The 13605-nt window shown below is 34.9% G+C and overlaps 1 protein-coding gene and 2 non-coding genes across 3 annotated transcripts; all 3 read left to right on the forward strand.

Moving 5' to 3' along the window:
- The first annotated feature begins 212 nt into the window (after positions 1 to 212).
- On the forward strand, positions 213 to 5602 carry LOC111798204 (kinesin-like protein KIN-7N). Its single transcript, XM_023681212.1, has 18 exons — positions 213 to 424; positions 575 to 664; positions 878 to 996; positions 1087 to 1200; positions 1279 to 1360; positions 1450 to 1517; positions 1594 to 1662; positions 1782 to 1924; positions 1999 to 2101; positions 2277 to 2357; positions 2699 to 2767; positions 2833 to 2892; positions 3067 to 3225; positions 3418 to 3711; positions 3967 to 4059; positions 4339 to 4497; positions 4600 to 4872; positions 4966 to 5602. The coding sequence occupies exons 1-18, from the start codon at positions 280 to 282 to the stop codon at positions 5401 to 5403; spliced, it is 2559 nt and encodes an 852-aa protein (XP_023536980.1). The 5' UTR covers positions 213 to 279; the 3' UTR covers positions 5404 to 5602.
- Positions 5603 to 7066: 1464 nt separating this feature from the next.
- LOC111799371 lies at positions 7067 to 7153 on the forward strand. The gene has a single exon (XR_002815840.1). It is a non-coding gene; the product is annotated as a small nucleolar RNA snoR8a (small nucleolar RNA).
- Positions 7154 to 7294: 141 nt separating this feature from the next.
- On the forward strand, positions 7295 to 7381 carry LOC111799370. Its single transcript, XR_002815839.1, has one exon. It is a non-coding gene; the product is annotated as a small nucleolar RNA snoR8a (small nucleolar RNA).
- The last annotated feature ends 6224 nt before the right edge of the window (positions 7382 to 13605 follow it).

Here is a 13605-nt window from a genome sequence, read left to right on the forward strand (position 1 = left end):
TTTATAAAATTAAGAGAAAAGGAGGGGAACTTAAAAGTTGGGCCTACATTTAGCCCAAACAAAATATTTGATCCAGTTTAAGGGAAAGAAAGAAAAACGAGGGTATGGAACGTAATATACTGTAGCGAAGAGGGTATTTCAGTAAACAATACATTTTCAAATTGGAGAACCGTTTGAAACACAGATCCCGCCCAGACCAGTTCACTTTGTGATAGAATTCATTAGCCCTAGATCCGAGAAGGAGAAACTTCAGTGCGAGAGAGAGGGAGAGAGCTCAATATGGAGAAAATCTGCGTTGCTGTTCGATTGAGGCCATCTGTATCTCAAGATTCAATCCGTGGAACGTACTGGAAGATCGACGACAATCGAATTTCGCTTCACAGAGCTCACGACACGCCAATCTCTGGCAATTCCTTCGCTTTTGGTACATTCACAATCCACTTCTCTTCTACGATTTCTCACATATCTTTAGCTTATATTTTCGTCAAGTTGCTTAAGTTTCTTCTCGTAATAGCTCATATCTTCTTATATTTGATGCTGTCTAACGCTGTGGAACTTCTGTTTTGGACTCTAGATCATGTGTTGGACGAAAGCTGTACGAACGGTAGTGTTTATGAACTTGTTGTTAAGGATATCATTCATGCTGCTGTTGAAGGTTTTAATGGTATGCTTCTCTCTTTCTTCGTTCACCGTTTCATATGCTAAAAGGTGATTGAGGATGTTGTCCTCTTTAGGAGGAAGGTTGTTATATCGAACCATTTGGAATGTATCTTTGTTTGATCGTAGTACTGATCATAATTGATACGATGATCGTGGTCGGTTTATATGCGTTTGCGTTTATATCTTGACAACGGAACTCATAGTTGAGACATTGCAGGAACCGCTTTCGCTTATGGACAGACCAGTAGTGGTAAAACGTTCACCATGAATGGTTCTGAAAGTGATGCAGGAGTTATTCACAGAGCTGTGAAAGACGTGTTTGAAAAAATTCACACGGTAAATTCTTGTTTTGGATCTTGAAGTCAATATGAAATGCTTACAGTTGCAAGATAAATCTTGTAACTCACCATTTTGCTGCGTTATCAGATGTCAGATCGTGAATTTCTGATTCGAGTTTCCTACATGGAAATTTATAACGAAGAAATTAATGATCTATTAGCAGTCGAGAACAATAAGTTGCCAATTCATGAGAGCCTGGAGGTTGCTATTCACTCCCTATTATCTTCTCATTCTTTTCTGTGGCATCTAAAAACAGAACTGACATGGCTCTCTCTTTAGCGTGGAATATTTGTTGCAGGTCTCAAGGAGGAAATCGTCAATAATGCTGATCAAGTTTTAAAGCTCATCGAGCAGGGTGAAGGTATGGAAGAAAAATTAACTGGGACATTGGTTAAATTTCATTTCTGTAAATTGAAACACTAAGAAATATCTGTAAATTTTTTCCTGCAGTAAATAAACACTTTGGTGAAACAAATATGAATGCCAGGAGTAGTAGGTCGCACACAATATTCAGAATGGTATGTTTATGTTAGGACTTTGGACGGGGAGCTCCTTTTACCAATACCCTTTTACATACGAGTTCATCTTGTGCAGGTAATTGAAAGCAAGGGGAAGGACACCGCTGAGACTTTGAGTGCCGATTCCATACGTGTCTCTGTATTGGTTCGTACATTTCCACCATCCGGCATAAAACTTAGTCAAAGATAATAATTCATGTTTTTTCTGATTGTTTCTGTTTCCTACATTTACGCCCTTTTTTTCACTTGTATTGTCGGAAATAGAATTTGGTAGACCTAGCTGGGTCTGAGCGAATTGCTAAAACTGGAGCTGAAGGAACACGTTTGAAAGAAGGCAAGCATATTAATAAGAGTTTAATGATTCTTGGGAACGTTATCAATAAGCTAAGCGAGGGGGTTAGGCAGAGGTAATTTCTTCTCCTGGAAACTCCTTTTCTTTCATGGAAGAACAAGTGAGTAATTTTTTACTCTGCCTGTACAGGGGACACATTCCCTATCGAGACAGTAAGCTGACGCGCATACTCCAACCAGCCCTGGGTGGTAATGCTAAAACTTCAATAATATGCACTATAGCTCCAGAAGAGGTATATCCAATGAACTGTTGTTTCAATTCTCTTGTTTAGTGCATAATGGTGTGCATACTTTCAAACGTACACAAACACACATGTACATGTGCCCAACATACCATTGCACAGTCAGTTCAGATTCAAATCTGCTTAAACATATCCTCTTTGCCTTTAATTTGGATATGCGCATTAGGTACATATAGAAGAAACAAAAGGAACTCTCCAGTTTGCTAGCAGAGCAAAGCGCATCACCAATTGTGTTCAAGTGAATGAGGTTGTTCTTACTCTTATTTTCTTCGTATCTTGCACTATACTAGTTTTCTTTATTATCATCATCATGAAGCAGAAACTATAGTGCATGTTTTTATTTCTGTTTATATTTCAGTGTCCGACAATTTTGAAGTTCTGGCTTTGTTTGGTTAGAACTTAAGCTATATGATTACTCTGTCTTTGTTAAAATTATATTCTTTGGGGTTTCTGCCCAACTTTTTCGATACCATGTGTTTAGTTTTATCATCTGTCAAAATTTGGAGGCACTAATTTTGTATCAAACCCAATTATTTTTCTATATTACATATTCTTTGCCTAAGCTAATTCTCCTTATAATTGCCCCAGATTTTGACGGATGCAGCTTTATTGAAGCGTCAGAATCAAGAGATAGAGGAACTGCGTAAAAAACTTCAGGTGCCCTCATATTTGTCTCATTTGAGAAAAGGACTTCAAGTAGTTGACAATTAATTCTTGTGTAGGGATCACATGCGGAAGTACTTGAGCAGGAGGTTTTGAAGTTGAGGAACGATTTGTTGAAGGTAGGTTTTCTTTTCTTTTCTTTTCTTTTTTTCTTTTTGTTTTTCCTTAGTAGATCTCAGTGTTCAGAGCATGTACTGATAATTGTACGTTCTAGGATCTGCAATATGTAATACTAATGCTGATTTCAAATAATCTGCAATATGTAATACTAATGCTGATTTCAAATAATCCAGTATGAACTTGAACGTGAAAACTTGCAAATGGAACTTGAAGAGGAGAGGAATTCACACAAAGAACGTGATCAACGTATCAGGGAGCAACAGATGAAAATAGAAAGTCTCAATAGTCTTGTCAATCTTTCGGAGTCTGCACAAAACTCCAGTCAAAGTCGAGTATGAAACTAACGCTATATCCTCTAATATTTTGACGTAGACAAGTGTGACTGTGGAATGCCGTTATTGTTGCTTGGTGTTGCCTTTATAGGATTAGCTGGCATGCTCTTGGCTGTAATACCGCTGTAAGATTTTTGTTTTGAACGCCAATTCTAAACTTTGTTGCAACAATCTTTTGTATTGTTTTTGCAGGAACAAGGTTCTTTGAAAAATACTCTCAAGGAAGATTTCAGTGGCAGTTGTAATAAAAGCCTTGAAGATGGATTTGTAACACCTTTTTTCAAGGCAGCTCCTAATGCCTTTGTTGCCAGGCGATCTAATTACTCTATGCCTCCTGAGTGTAGCCCTCTTCCGGATACTTTTAGCAACGTTGCCGATGAGGATACTTGGTTGAAATTGAATAAAGGCTTTGTAGCTGATCTTGATTCACTTCAAACGACTCCTGCGATAAAAGTGAAATCGTTTCCATTTAATGATCTAACTCCGGTGAGTGCTTTTCCGTGTAATGAGGTCTCCTATACGTCATTATGTCGAGGCTTTACCTCTGATAGTCTATAGTTATGAAAGGTTCTAATCTTTTTGTTCTTTTTTTTTCATTAAGTTTGTCTTCCTTGCATAAAAAATGATGAACTCAAATTTAGGTGGTACTACTTTTTATGTCATGCTAATATCTAAATTATATGTGTTCACTTATCTGGTTTTAATGATTGTAGATCTGATACAATTTTAGTTGAATTTCAGGGTCAGGGTCTCTCCAATGAGAACCATAAACAAGAGCTTCAAAATCTCGAGAGACAACTGGAGCATGCCATCATGGAGAAAAATAAACTTCAGGTTGATTTTAACTTGTCTTTCTTTCTGTCATTGTTGATTAAATGAGGTTTGAATAAATTCATACTCATTCTATCCCCTTCTTAATATAAAAATATACCATGATGATGTGAGTTTACTCAGGCAATACTTTTTGTGAGACATTTCAACTCAATTACTTGTGCCATTTATTAAAGGGGCTCACACTGGAGCTAAGCCTGACCCAAATTGCTTATTTACTTCTTATTGGTCCTCATGCTCGTTCATCCATTAACCTTTCTGCACGATTGTTGATAAATGCAGGAAAAGCATGAGAAGCAAGTTCTTGTAAACGATAAACTAATGGCAGAGATATCAGAGCTTCAACAAGAAGCACGAGGAATCAAGGAACTTCCGCAAAAGATGTTCAATTCTTTGGCGATTTGTAAAGATGTTTACATGGACATCCTATCTTCCCTGAAGGTACAATTTGATTCTTATATTTACACATCTTCACATCCCTTAGCAGTTTTTAAGAGCATCAGTTAGGTGACACCAATTTTTATTGTATCCTTCTATTACTAGAATACCACACATGACGAGAAATCATCAACTGTAAAATTGCTATCAAGCACCGGCGAAATTGGAACATGCCTTTTTACTACTCTGGAAGCTCATTTAACTACAGCCATGAATGGGCAGAGTGGTCTACCAGTGAATGATTCACTTAGTCAAGAGCTTCACGATTTACTTCGTTCGAGGGTGAATAGCATAATAGAATCTCTTGTGTTATCAGAAACATCCATTGTTGTTGGTTGTGAGCAAAGTATGGATCCCTCGAGCACTCATCAGTGCAAGGTAAGCATTGACTACAAATGGTATCTCTTTTAAGGCATTTGAATGATTCAGATAATCGTACTTATTTGTAACTATGAACACTTTGTGACAAAGGGATGTGCTGAGGACGACTTATGGAAGGAAAGGTTGAGTACTGAACTTGATGATATCAGGGAAAGATACCATGGTCTCGAGAAAGAACTAGCATCCAACAACCAACTCTTGGAGTCATCGAAGCAACAATATGACAACTTAGAAAGAGAATTGAAGGTTGTGCAAGATGAAAGAGAGTCTTTGCGTAAAATGGTCTCTGAATCTGTTCAGAAACTGAAGGTGGAGAAGGAGCAGAAAGAAACCGTACTGAAGGAACTGATCACTGAAATCACGAGACGAAAAGATCTAGAAGAAGGGATTAAGCGATTCAGTGCTGCATTTGCCTCTCGACACAGATCATTCATGTCATTCAGCAGCGAGGTAAGGTCCAAAACTGAGGAACTGAAGACCCAGAATCCGGTTGTTGCTGTACCTGTTCCCAAATCTCTTGGGGGTTGAAAATTGGGCATTGATTTAATTAATAGAACTCATGCACGTTTTTTGCCTGTTGTATTATGTTTAGGTGATCATGTATGTACCATTGATTCCTCAAAATGATCCTCCTTGCATGTCAACTTGTGTTGATTCGCCTGGGGAACAAGATTTAATATACAGAAATTATGTTTAAATGGTTTATATTATATTAAGAATTCAACTTCAACTTGGCTGGAGCTTTTGTCAATTTTTTCTTTTACCATTTGTCGTGCTAATTAAGGAATATATGTATTGGTATGAGGTCTTTTGAAGAAGTCCAAAGTAAAACCACGAGAGCTTATGCTCAACGTGGACAGTATCACACTATTGTGAAGAGTCACGTTCATCTAACATTACTCTCATTCAATATCACCTCTCTGTTGAGGATTGTTGGGAGTGAGTTACACATTTGACTAATTTAGTTGAAGATCATGGATTTATAAGTGAGGAATATTATCGAGGCGTTTTGGGAAGCCCAAAGCAAAGCAACTATGAGAACTTATGCTTAAAGTGGACAATATCATACCATTGTGGAGAGTCGTGTTCGTGTATCAGAGTCATGCCTTGAATTTAGTCATGTCAATAAAATCCTCAAATATCGAACAAAGATTTGTGAGCCTCGAAGGTGTACTAAAAAATGATTAAAGTGTCGTACAAACGGTGTACTTTGTTCAAGGGCTCTAGAAAAAGGAGTCGAGCCTCGATCAAGGGGAGGCTATTCGAGAGCTCCATAAGCTCAGGGAAAGCTTAAGAGAGAGAATTGTTGCGGATTATTGGAAGTAAATCCCACTTAGTTAATTTAGTAGAAGATGATAAGTTTAATTCTCTGTTATAAATTATATATATATTATTTCATATTATAGATGGTTGAAATTAATATTAATATATTAAATATAAACGTTAAAAAATATATATATATATATATATATATATTAAATTATATATATATTATTTCATATTACAAATGGTTGAAATTAATATTAATATATTAAATATAAACGTTAAAAAAAAAATATATATATATATATATATATATTATTTCATATTACAGATGGTTGAAATTAATATTAATATATTAGATATAAACGTTAAAATACATATATATATATTAAAAAAATTTCCTATAATTGTTTTTTCAAACGGCATTTAAATATGACGGTTTTTCGTTTTAAAAAATAATAATAATAATAATAATAAAAAAGCCCAACCATGTCAGCCTGGCTTGTTGGACGTGGAGATTTCGTCAAAAAGCTCTATTCGGTGCGGCTAGGGTTTTGAAACAGAATCTTTGAAGAACTAGGGTCTATTGTTCTCTATAAATCGCGCAATTGAATCAAAACGAGTGCATTGCCGTTCCCTCCCCTGCTCTACGCTAAGTTTGTTCAACCTTTTCTCTCCGTGCTTGCTCTATTTTTTTGTTTCGCACATTTGAGATCTAACTGGCTCTTTCCTCCCGCTTCTTACCATTTAGAAATGGATGCTGTGATATAATTTCTCAGATAGTATAGATCTAATTGGTTCTGTGTTCGTATATCTTTCTAGAATCTTGATATCTTTTTGTTGAATTCTTCGAGTTGGTGAAGCATTTTTATTGGATGATTCATTCGATGAAGTTATTCTATCTGTTCTTCGATGCGTATGATAAGGCTTGGTTGCGATGATTATAAAATTTTAATGTTCTGAATGCTAATGCCATGGCATGACAGACACTTTACACCCATAGAATATGAGCATCGTGCCTTAATTTTGTTTTTTTTTTTTTCCTAATACTTTCTGGTTCTGTTCTTCTCTGCTTTACTTTACTGAAATCTTCCTTAAAAGATTATACCTCTAGCTTCATTAGATTCTATCTGTTCTTCGATGCGTATGATAAGGCTTGGTTGCGATGATTATAAAATTTTCATGTTCTGAATGCTAATGCCATGGCATGACAGACACTTTACACCCATAGAATATGAGCATCGTGCCTTAAATCTGTTTTTTTAGTACCTCTGGTAATGTTCTTCTCTGCTTTACTTCACTGGATTCTTCCTCAAAAGATTATACCTCTAGCTTCATTAGATTCACTCGTTTCATTTGGTTCGTGTTTGATTAATTTGATTGACTGAGATTTGAGCAGTATATATGTAGCTGTATTATTTCATTGTTTGTTACTCTAGTTTTGTATATATGTAGCTGTATTATTTCATTGTTTGTTACTCTAGTTTTGTGTCCGAACCATACCATATTGTTTCTTGTTGTTCTAATTGTTGGGAGGTTTATAATCAAGGAATATTCTCTTATTCTCTCTATTGGCATGAGGCCTTTTGGGAAAGCTTAGAACAAAGTCATGAAGTGGACAATATCATACCATTGTGAAGAGTAGTGTTCATTTAACATTGCATCAGAGCCATGCCTTAAATTTAGCCATGTCAATAGAATCCTCAAATGTTGAATAAAGGACTTCAAAGAGAAAGGAGTTGAGGGCTCCTTAAAGGCATAGTAAAAATTGACTAAGACTTCAAAAGAAGTAGTACTAGATTAAGTGGAGGCGAACATTCGTACTTTGTTTGAGGGGAGTTGTTGGATGAAAGTCCTTGACTCATTGGTTTGATTGAGGCCTTTTGGGGAAACCTAAAACAAAACCATGAGAGCTTATGCTCAATGACAATGTCATCATAACAAAGTAGACTATCATACCATTGTGTAGAGTCGTTCATTAACACTAATGATATTGTTCTATTATCAACCACCTGTTGAGCAATGTCTTGGCGTTTAGATGACACTATTTTTGGATATTTTTGTTGGGGATATGATCGTATATGTGTGTCTATTAAAAACCAGCGGATTCAAAATCGGGTCGGGTTGACCTTGAATCCGGGGCCCAATAGCCCAATAACTAGCGCAACATAAACTCGCCTCATGGCCCAAGCCCATCGCAGTCTATAATCCAGAACGAGGCAGATGTGGCCCACGACACTTGGGCTAATCTTGTGCCCAATGTCTTCTAGCGCAGGCTCTCAGCTCAATTACAACGGAGGCATGGCCCACTAGCGGAACGTAGCTTTTTCTATGATCGCAAGCGAACGACCTGTCACCCGCACACTGACCCGAGTATACAACCGCGCCTCCCCTACAACCGTACCTCAACCACGGCTAGACCAACGTTCGTCTCCCATGTTCCTCGGCGGCTCTAACATGTTGCAACTCGGTGGGCCATATAGATTGACTTGTGTTGTAAAGGATAGACTTAAACTATCGCGAGGATAAATGAGTGATTTTGACTTAGGTCAACTATGTAAATGCATTCATTGTTGGATTGGTCGAACGATGGATGGTATACACCATGCCATATAAAATTTAAGGGAAGCCACGTTTGCTTGTTGTCAATTCGTTTATTCGACTTCTATTCACATCTGATTTATGTAGTGTTCGATCTTCTCAACTCAATTTTTGTTCATTTATGCTATAGCCATACCTTCATCAATTGATTTCATTTGTCTACCTTCGACCACAATGTTTACAGAACTGTTCTTAATCTCGATTTTAATTTGATCTTTTGATTCTCAATCTTAATTTTCTGGTAGTTTACATTTCCTACCTGCAACCTCTTCACCCTCATTATCTCCACTCCAGGGAAGGTCGTATCGATGGGTATTTGTGCATGAGGAGAACTTAGTTCAATGTGGTTCAAGTTCAATCACTCTTGTTTGGCTCATTCAGTTTATGGTAGAGTTACGATTTTTCGACTAAGTATTTGCCGGTTAAAAGGAGATTTGGAATAGAGTTTGTTGTTTACCCCAAATTGGATTGAGATAAGTGATTTTTCAACTACGTAAGAGTTAAATATGTATGCATGTTGAAATATTATTTTGAAATGTTTATGTGACATCTAGCATGTATTGAATGACTAGGTTAATTGTACCATCATTGCTACGCTACGAGTTACTCACTAAATATTTTTACTTTCAACTTTTCAAAATATTATTTTAGGTAAAAGTAAGACAATTGTTGATTGCGTCGTGGGTCTACATCCTCATAATTTCGTTTTTCCTTCTAAAAAATCGTTCCAACAGTTTATGAACATTGTTTCTTTATGTGTTGGCAAAATTGATTTGTGGTTCCTACGATTTAATATATATTTTTCTTTCCAATAGTTTATGAACCTTGTTTCTTTATGTGTTGCAAAACTGATTTGTGGTTCCTTCGGTTTAATACGTATTTTGGACTTTGTTTAGAATGACGTGTGTTTCCAAATGTTTTAAAGGGCTCTAAGCAAACTTTGTTTATTTTATTAAAAATAATCTTTCTTTTCTCGAGTTTTAAAATGACACTAGCATGCATTTAGTAACGATCTTAGTCAATCTAGGTTTAGAAAACTCAAATTATTATTAGTTTGGAATCTCGTTTAAATTAAAAAAACGAAAAGTTTGGTAAACACTAAATATTCTAATTTTGTTAGGGATGTTTAGGCTCAAAAGTTTCATAATTCGAGATACGCAAACAGCTAGCTGGAATGAGACGGTTTGACCAAACATGGGCTTTATTAAAAGATCCCTCTTAGAACATCAAATTAATATTATGAAGCAATAATAAGAATCATAAATTTATTTTTCCCATTAAAAACCCAATGCCATTTAATATTAAAACCTACCTTTTTTTATAGAGTAGAGAATAAATAAAAGCTTGGGAATTTAATAATAGATTCATTTCTCGATGGAATAATTAATTATGAAAAATAAAAATAAAAATAAAAGAAATTAGGTTGGAAAAAGATATGGAGAGGGCAGCGAGCCAAGAGCCAAGAGCCAAGAGCCGATCTCGATATTGCGGCTTGGGTTGGGTTGCAGCTCAAGGGCTTTTATGGGAACTCCAATTTAATTAATTAATTAATTAATGCGTGGGAATATTCGATAATCGAGTCTTTTATTTAATTACAACATTAATTAATATACCATATCGTTATCCTATTCAATTTTATTAATTTTTTTTTTAAATTTGTTTTCGATATTAAATTATCTAGGGCTCATGTGGTGACGAATTTTGTTAGTTTGTTTACCACGCTCGTGTTACGAGAATAAAAATGTTGTATTCTATCATCGATCTAAACACAATTCAATGAATATCAAATACCGATATACGATTTGATTTATCTCTTGCACCAGTACATTTGTATATAGGTTTACCGAACACTATAATTTAAGCTCGAAAGGGAGAAAACAGTCAGTGAAATAAAGGGTAAGGAGAAATTCCTTCTCATTAGCTGAATAGGATCGGGAACAGAGATTATACTCCTCATCTTCGTCTCGAAACCCACCAAATTCTCATCCCACCTTGCTCATTGTATATAATATTATAAAGTGCTTTATTGAATTTAATTTTAATTTTATTTTTTTATGAAATATTATTGTTTTTATTAAGATGGGTTTATATTTATATAATTAAAAATTGAAAATTTTAAATAAATACATATTATTGTTTTTATTAAGATGAGTTTATATTAGGACGGGCACAGCAGCTACATGGACCCCTTCCTTTCTGTTGTTGCCAGTGCTTTCCCGGACCAAGCCGGAATTCTTTATGAGAAAGGGCAGGCAAAGCCCGAAGACTACTAATTGGTTTTAAGCGGCTCATAAGTTTTCCCTAATCTCATGCTACGTATAATTAATGAGGAAAAAAAGAAATTAAGGAATTAATTAAATTATGTTTAATGATTACCAACGCATCCCTAATCAAACTCTATTTAAACCACTCTATTATGGCAGGGAGACAGAAATAGAAGGAAAATGTTTAATAATTTCATAAATATTCATTTATTTATTTTTAAATAAATTTTGTTTAATTACATCTTTAGCCCTTTAAAAATATTTTACAAACAAAATATATTATAGTCGCCACGTAATAATATATATATATATAATATGTAATATAAAAAGGGAAGATCGAATTCCAAAGAGATTAAAGGGCAAAAGGCATTGAGAAGCCAAGAAAGAGTGGCCTAAAAATGAATAGCTTCAAGGGTTCATTGTTGCTACACCCCTCGGTTTGTGCGAATGGACACCCTCACCCACGCCCACACATCGTCTTTAATAAGACAAATCTTTTTGATCAAATAGACAGTAGGGTCACTTACCTGATTGCTTTAAGCCGTTGTCACCAATTTATTTTTAATGAAAGTTTGATTTTTTCATTTGAAATCCAAATAACCTATGTGAACCCATAACATCAATTTCATGTTTAAACTTATGCAAAAGCTAAATTTTTCAGTGGTAGATGTATTGGACTTTAGGTAGACATTAAATATCTGGCATGATTAGAGTCTTTAAAAAGTTTATATGTGCTTGTTATAATATTATTTTCATACCAAATTTAAACAGTTTAACAATTTTCAGACTTTTTTTATTTATTTATTTATTTATTTTAATTTTCAATCAGTTATGTAAAAATGGCTATTGATACTGCATTATTTCTTAGAATATGTAAATTGTATAACTAAAATTTAAATAATTCCAAAAAAAAAATTAGGATAAAAAGGAGAGAAAAATCTAATATATAACCACTTACGGTCGTTTACTAGAACTCTTTTTTACTACACTACCAGACATTTGTAGTGAAATTATGACGAAAAGTACATAAACAATCACATTATTTGTTGTGGGCTTGAATCTGTGTAATATAGATGAACAGTGTTGAAGATTACTGAGAGTGAGTCACACATTTGTTGATTTAGAGGAAGATCATGGGTTTATAAGCGAGGAATACTATCTTCATTGGTATGAGATTTTTTGAGAAGTCAATGTGGAGAGTCATGACTCCGATGTACTTACGGTACGGTAGGAAGTTTATAATAATAACATATTTTAATTATAAAGTGATAAAAGTGTGTTGTCAACAAAACGCCCACATCTTATTCATTTAAAATTCCAAAAGCAAACATATTATAATAAATAAATATAAAAGGGCAACTAAATTTCACGTGCTTCTCTTTATCATATATATATATATATATGTAAATAAATAAATAAATAAATATGCTGATATTAGGCCGGGGAGGAGGGACTGGGCCCGGGCCCATTACGAGAGGGTGACGCAAATCCGGACAAGAATCCAGGATGGGGCCCATCCTCATGGCTGTCGGTAAATGGGAAGCTAGCCTCCTCTATACCCATCGTCCTTTTGGTAATTTTCGCCCACTGTACACGTGTCCTCCCACGTGGCACCATCTTCTCAANATTTTTTTTTTTTTTTTTTTTTAAATATCTTGTCGAGCCAGCTAAGCAACAGCTTTCACAGAGGGTGAATTTGAGTCAGGAGCGTAGAGTATACGCGCGACAAAAGGGATGGGTCAAGCAGGGTGCATTTGATTGAGGAGCGTAGGTGATACGCGCGCCCAACAGGTCGTGAATTTAAAGCGGAGGCGGCGTAGCAAATGCCATTCCCATTTCCACACTTTTCTATGCTTTTTATTGTCTCTTATTTATCATATATATATATATATATATATAATTATTAATAAATAATAATAAATAGTAATAGTAGTAGGAGTAGGAGTAGGGTAGATAGTAATTAAATAAGGAAAGTATAGGGTGTGGTAGATAGAAAAGGATGCATGCAATGGGTGATCGCAATTAATAAAAAAGGGTCAGAACAATGGTAATTACCTGAGTTAATGCTCGTGAGGGTTTTGTCTAGCGAATTTGTATAAGACTGAACTATGAAATATCTATCTCTGGTTGTAAATTTATTAATAGAGAAGATTAATGTTATATACAACTTAGTTTAACTCTATGACAATGAACTCGTGTGTATAAAAGATTGTTTTTTAATTTGCGTAGGTGAGAATAACTTTTGTAATTGATTTAATATGTCTACTGTAATGACCCGAAATTTTCTACTTAATTTAAGGTTATTACTGTATTCCTATCATAAACACGGAAATACTTTATTTGAACTTTCATAATACATAACTTGAAAATAATAACTTAAAATAACTATATAAAAAAAAAGTCTAAAATTGAATTTAGCGTAATAACAGACCAAAATCTCTCTCCAAGTAAATCTGCAGGCAACTGTTAAGAGTCATAGGTTGAGTGAGAGGTCAGTGTGGAGAGAGGTAGGTAAGTTTTATTTTATTTATTTTATTGGTTAACTAATCATTTTTAGTTATTTATTTATGGATTATTTTTTTTTATTTGGACGTATATATTT

Source organism: Cucurbita pepo, chromosome LG07 (genome assembly GCF_002806865.2).
Source record: "Cucurbita pepo subsp. pepo cultivar mu-cu-16 chromosome LG07, ASM280686v2, whole genome shotgun sequence".
Lineage (NCBI taxonomy): Eukaryota > Viridiplantae > Streptophyta > Magnoliopsida > Cucurbitales > Cucurbitaceae > Cucurbita > Cucurbita pepo.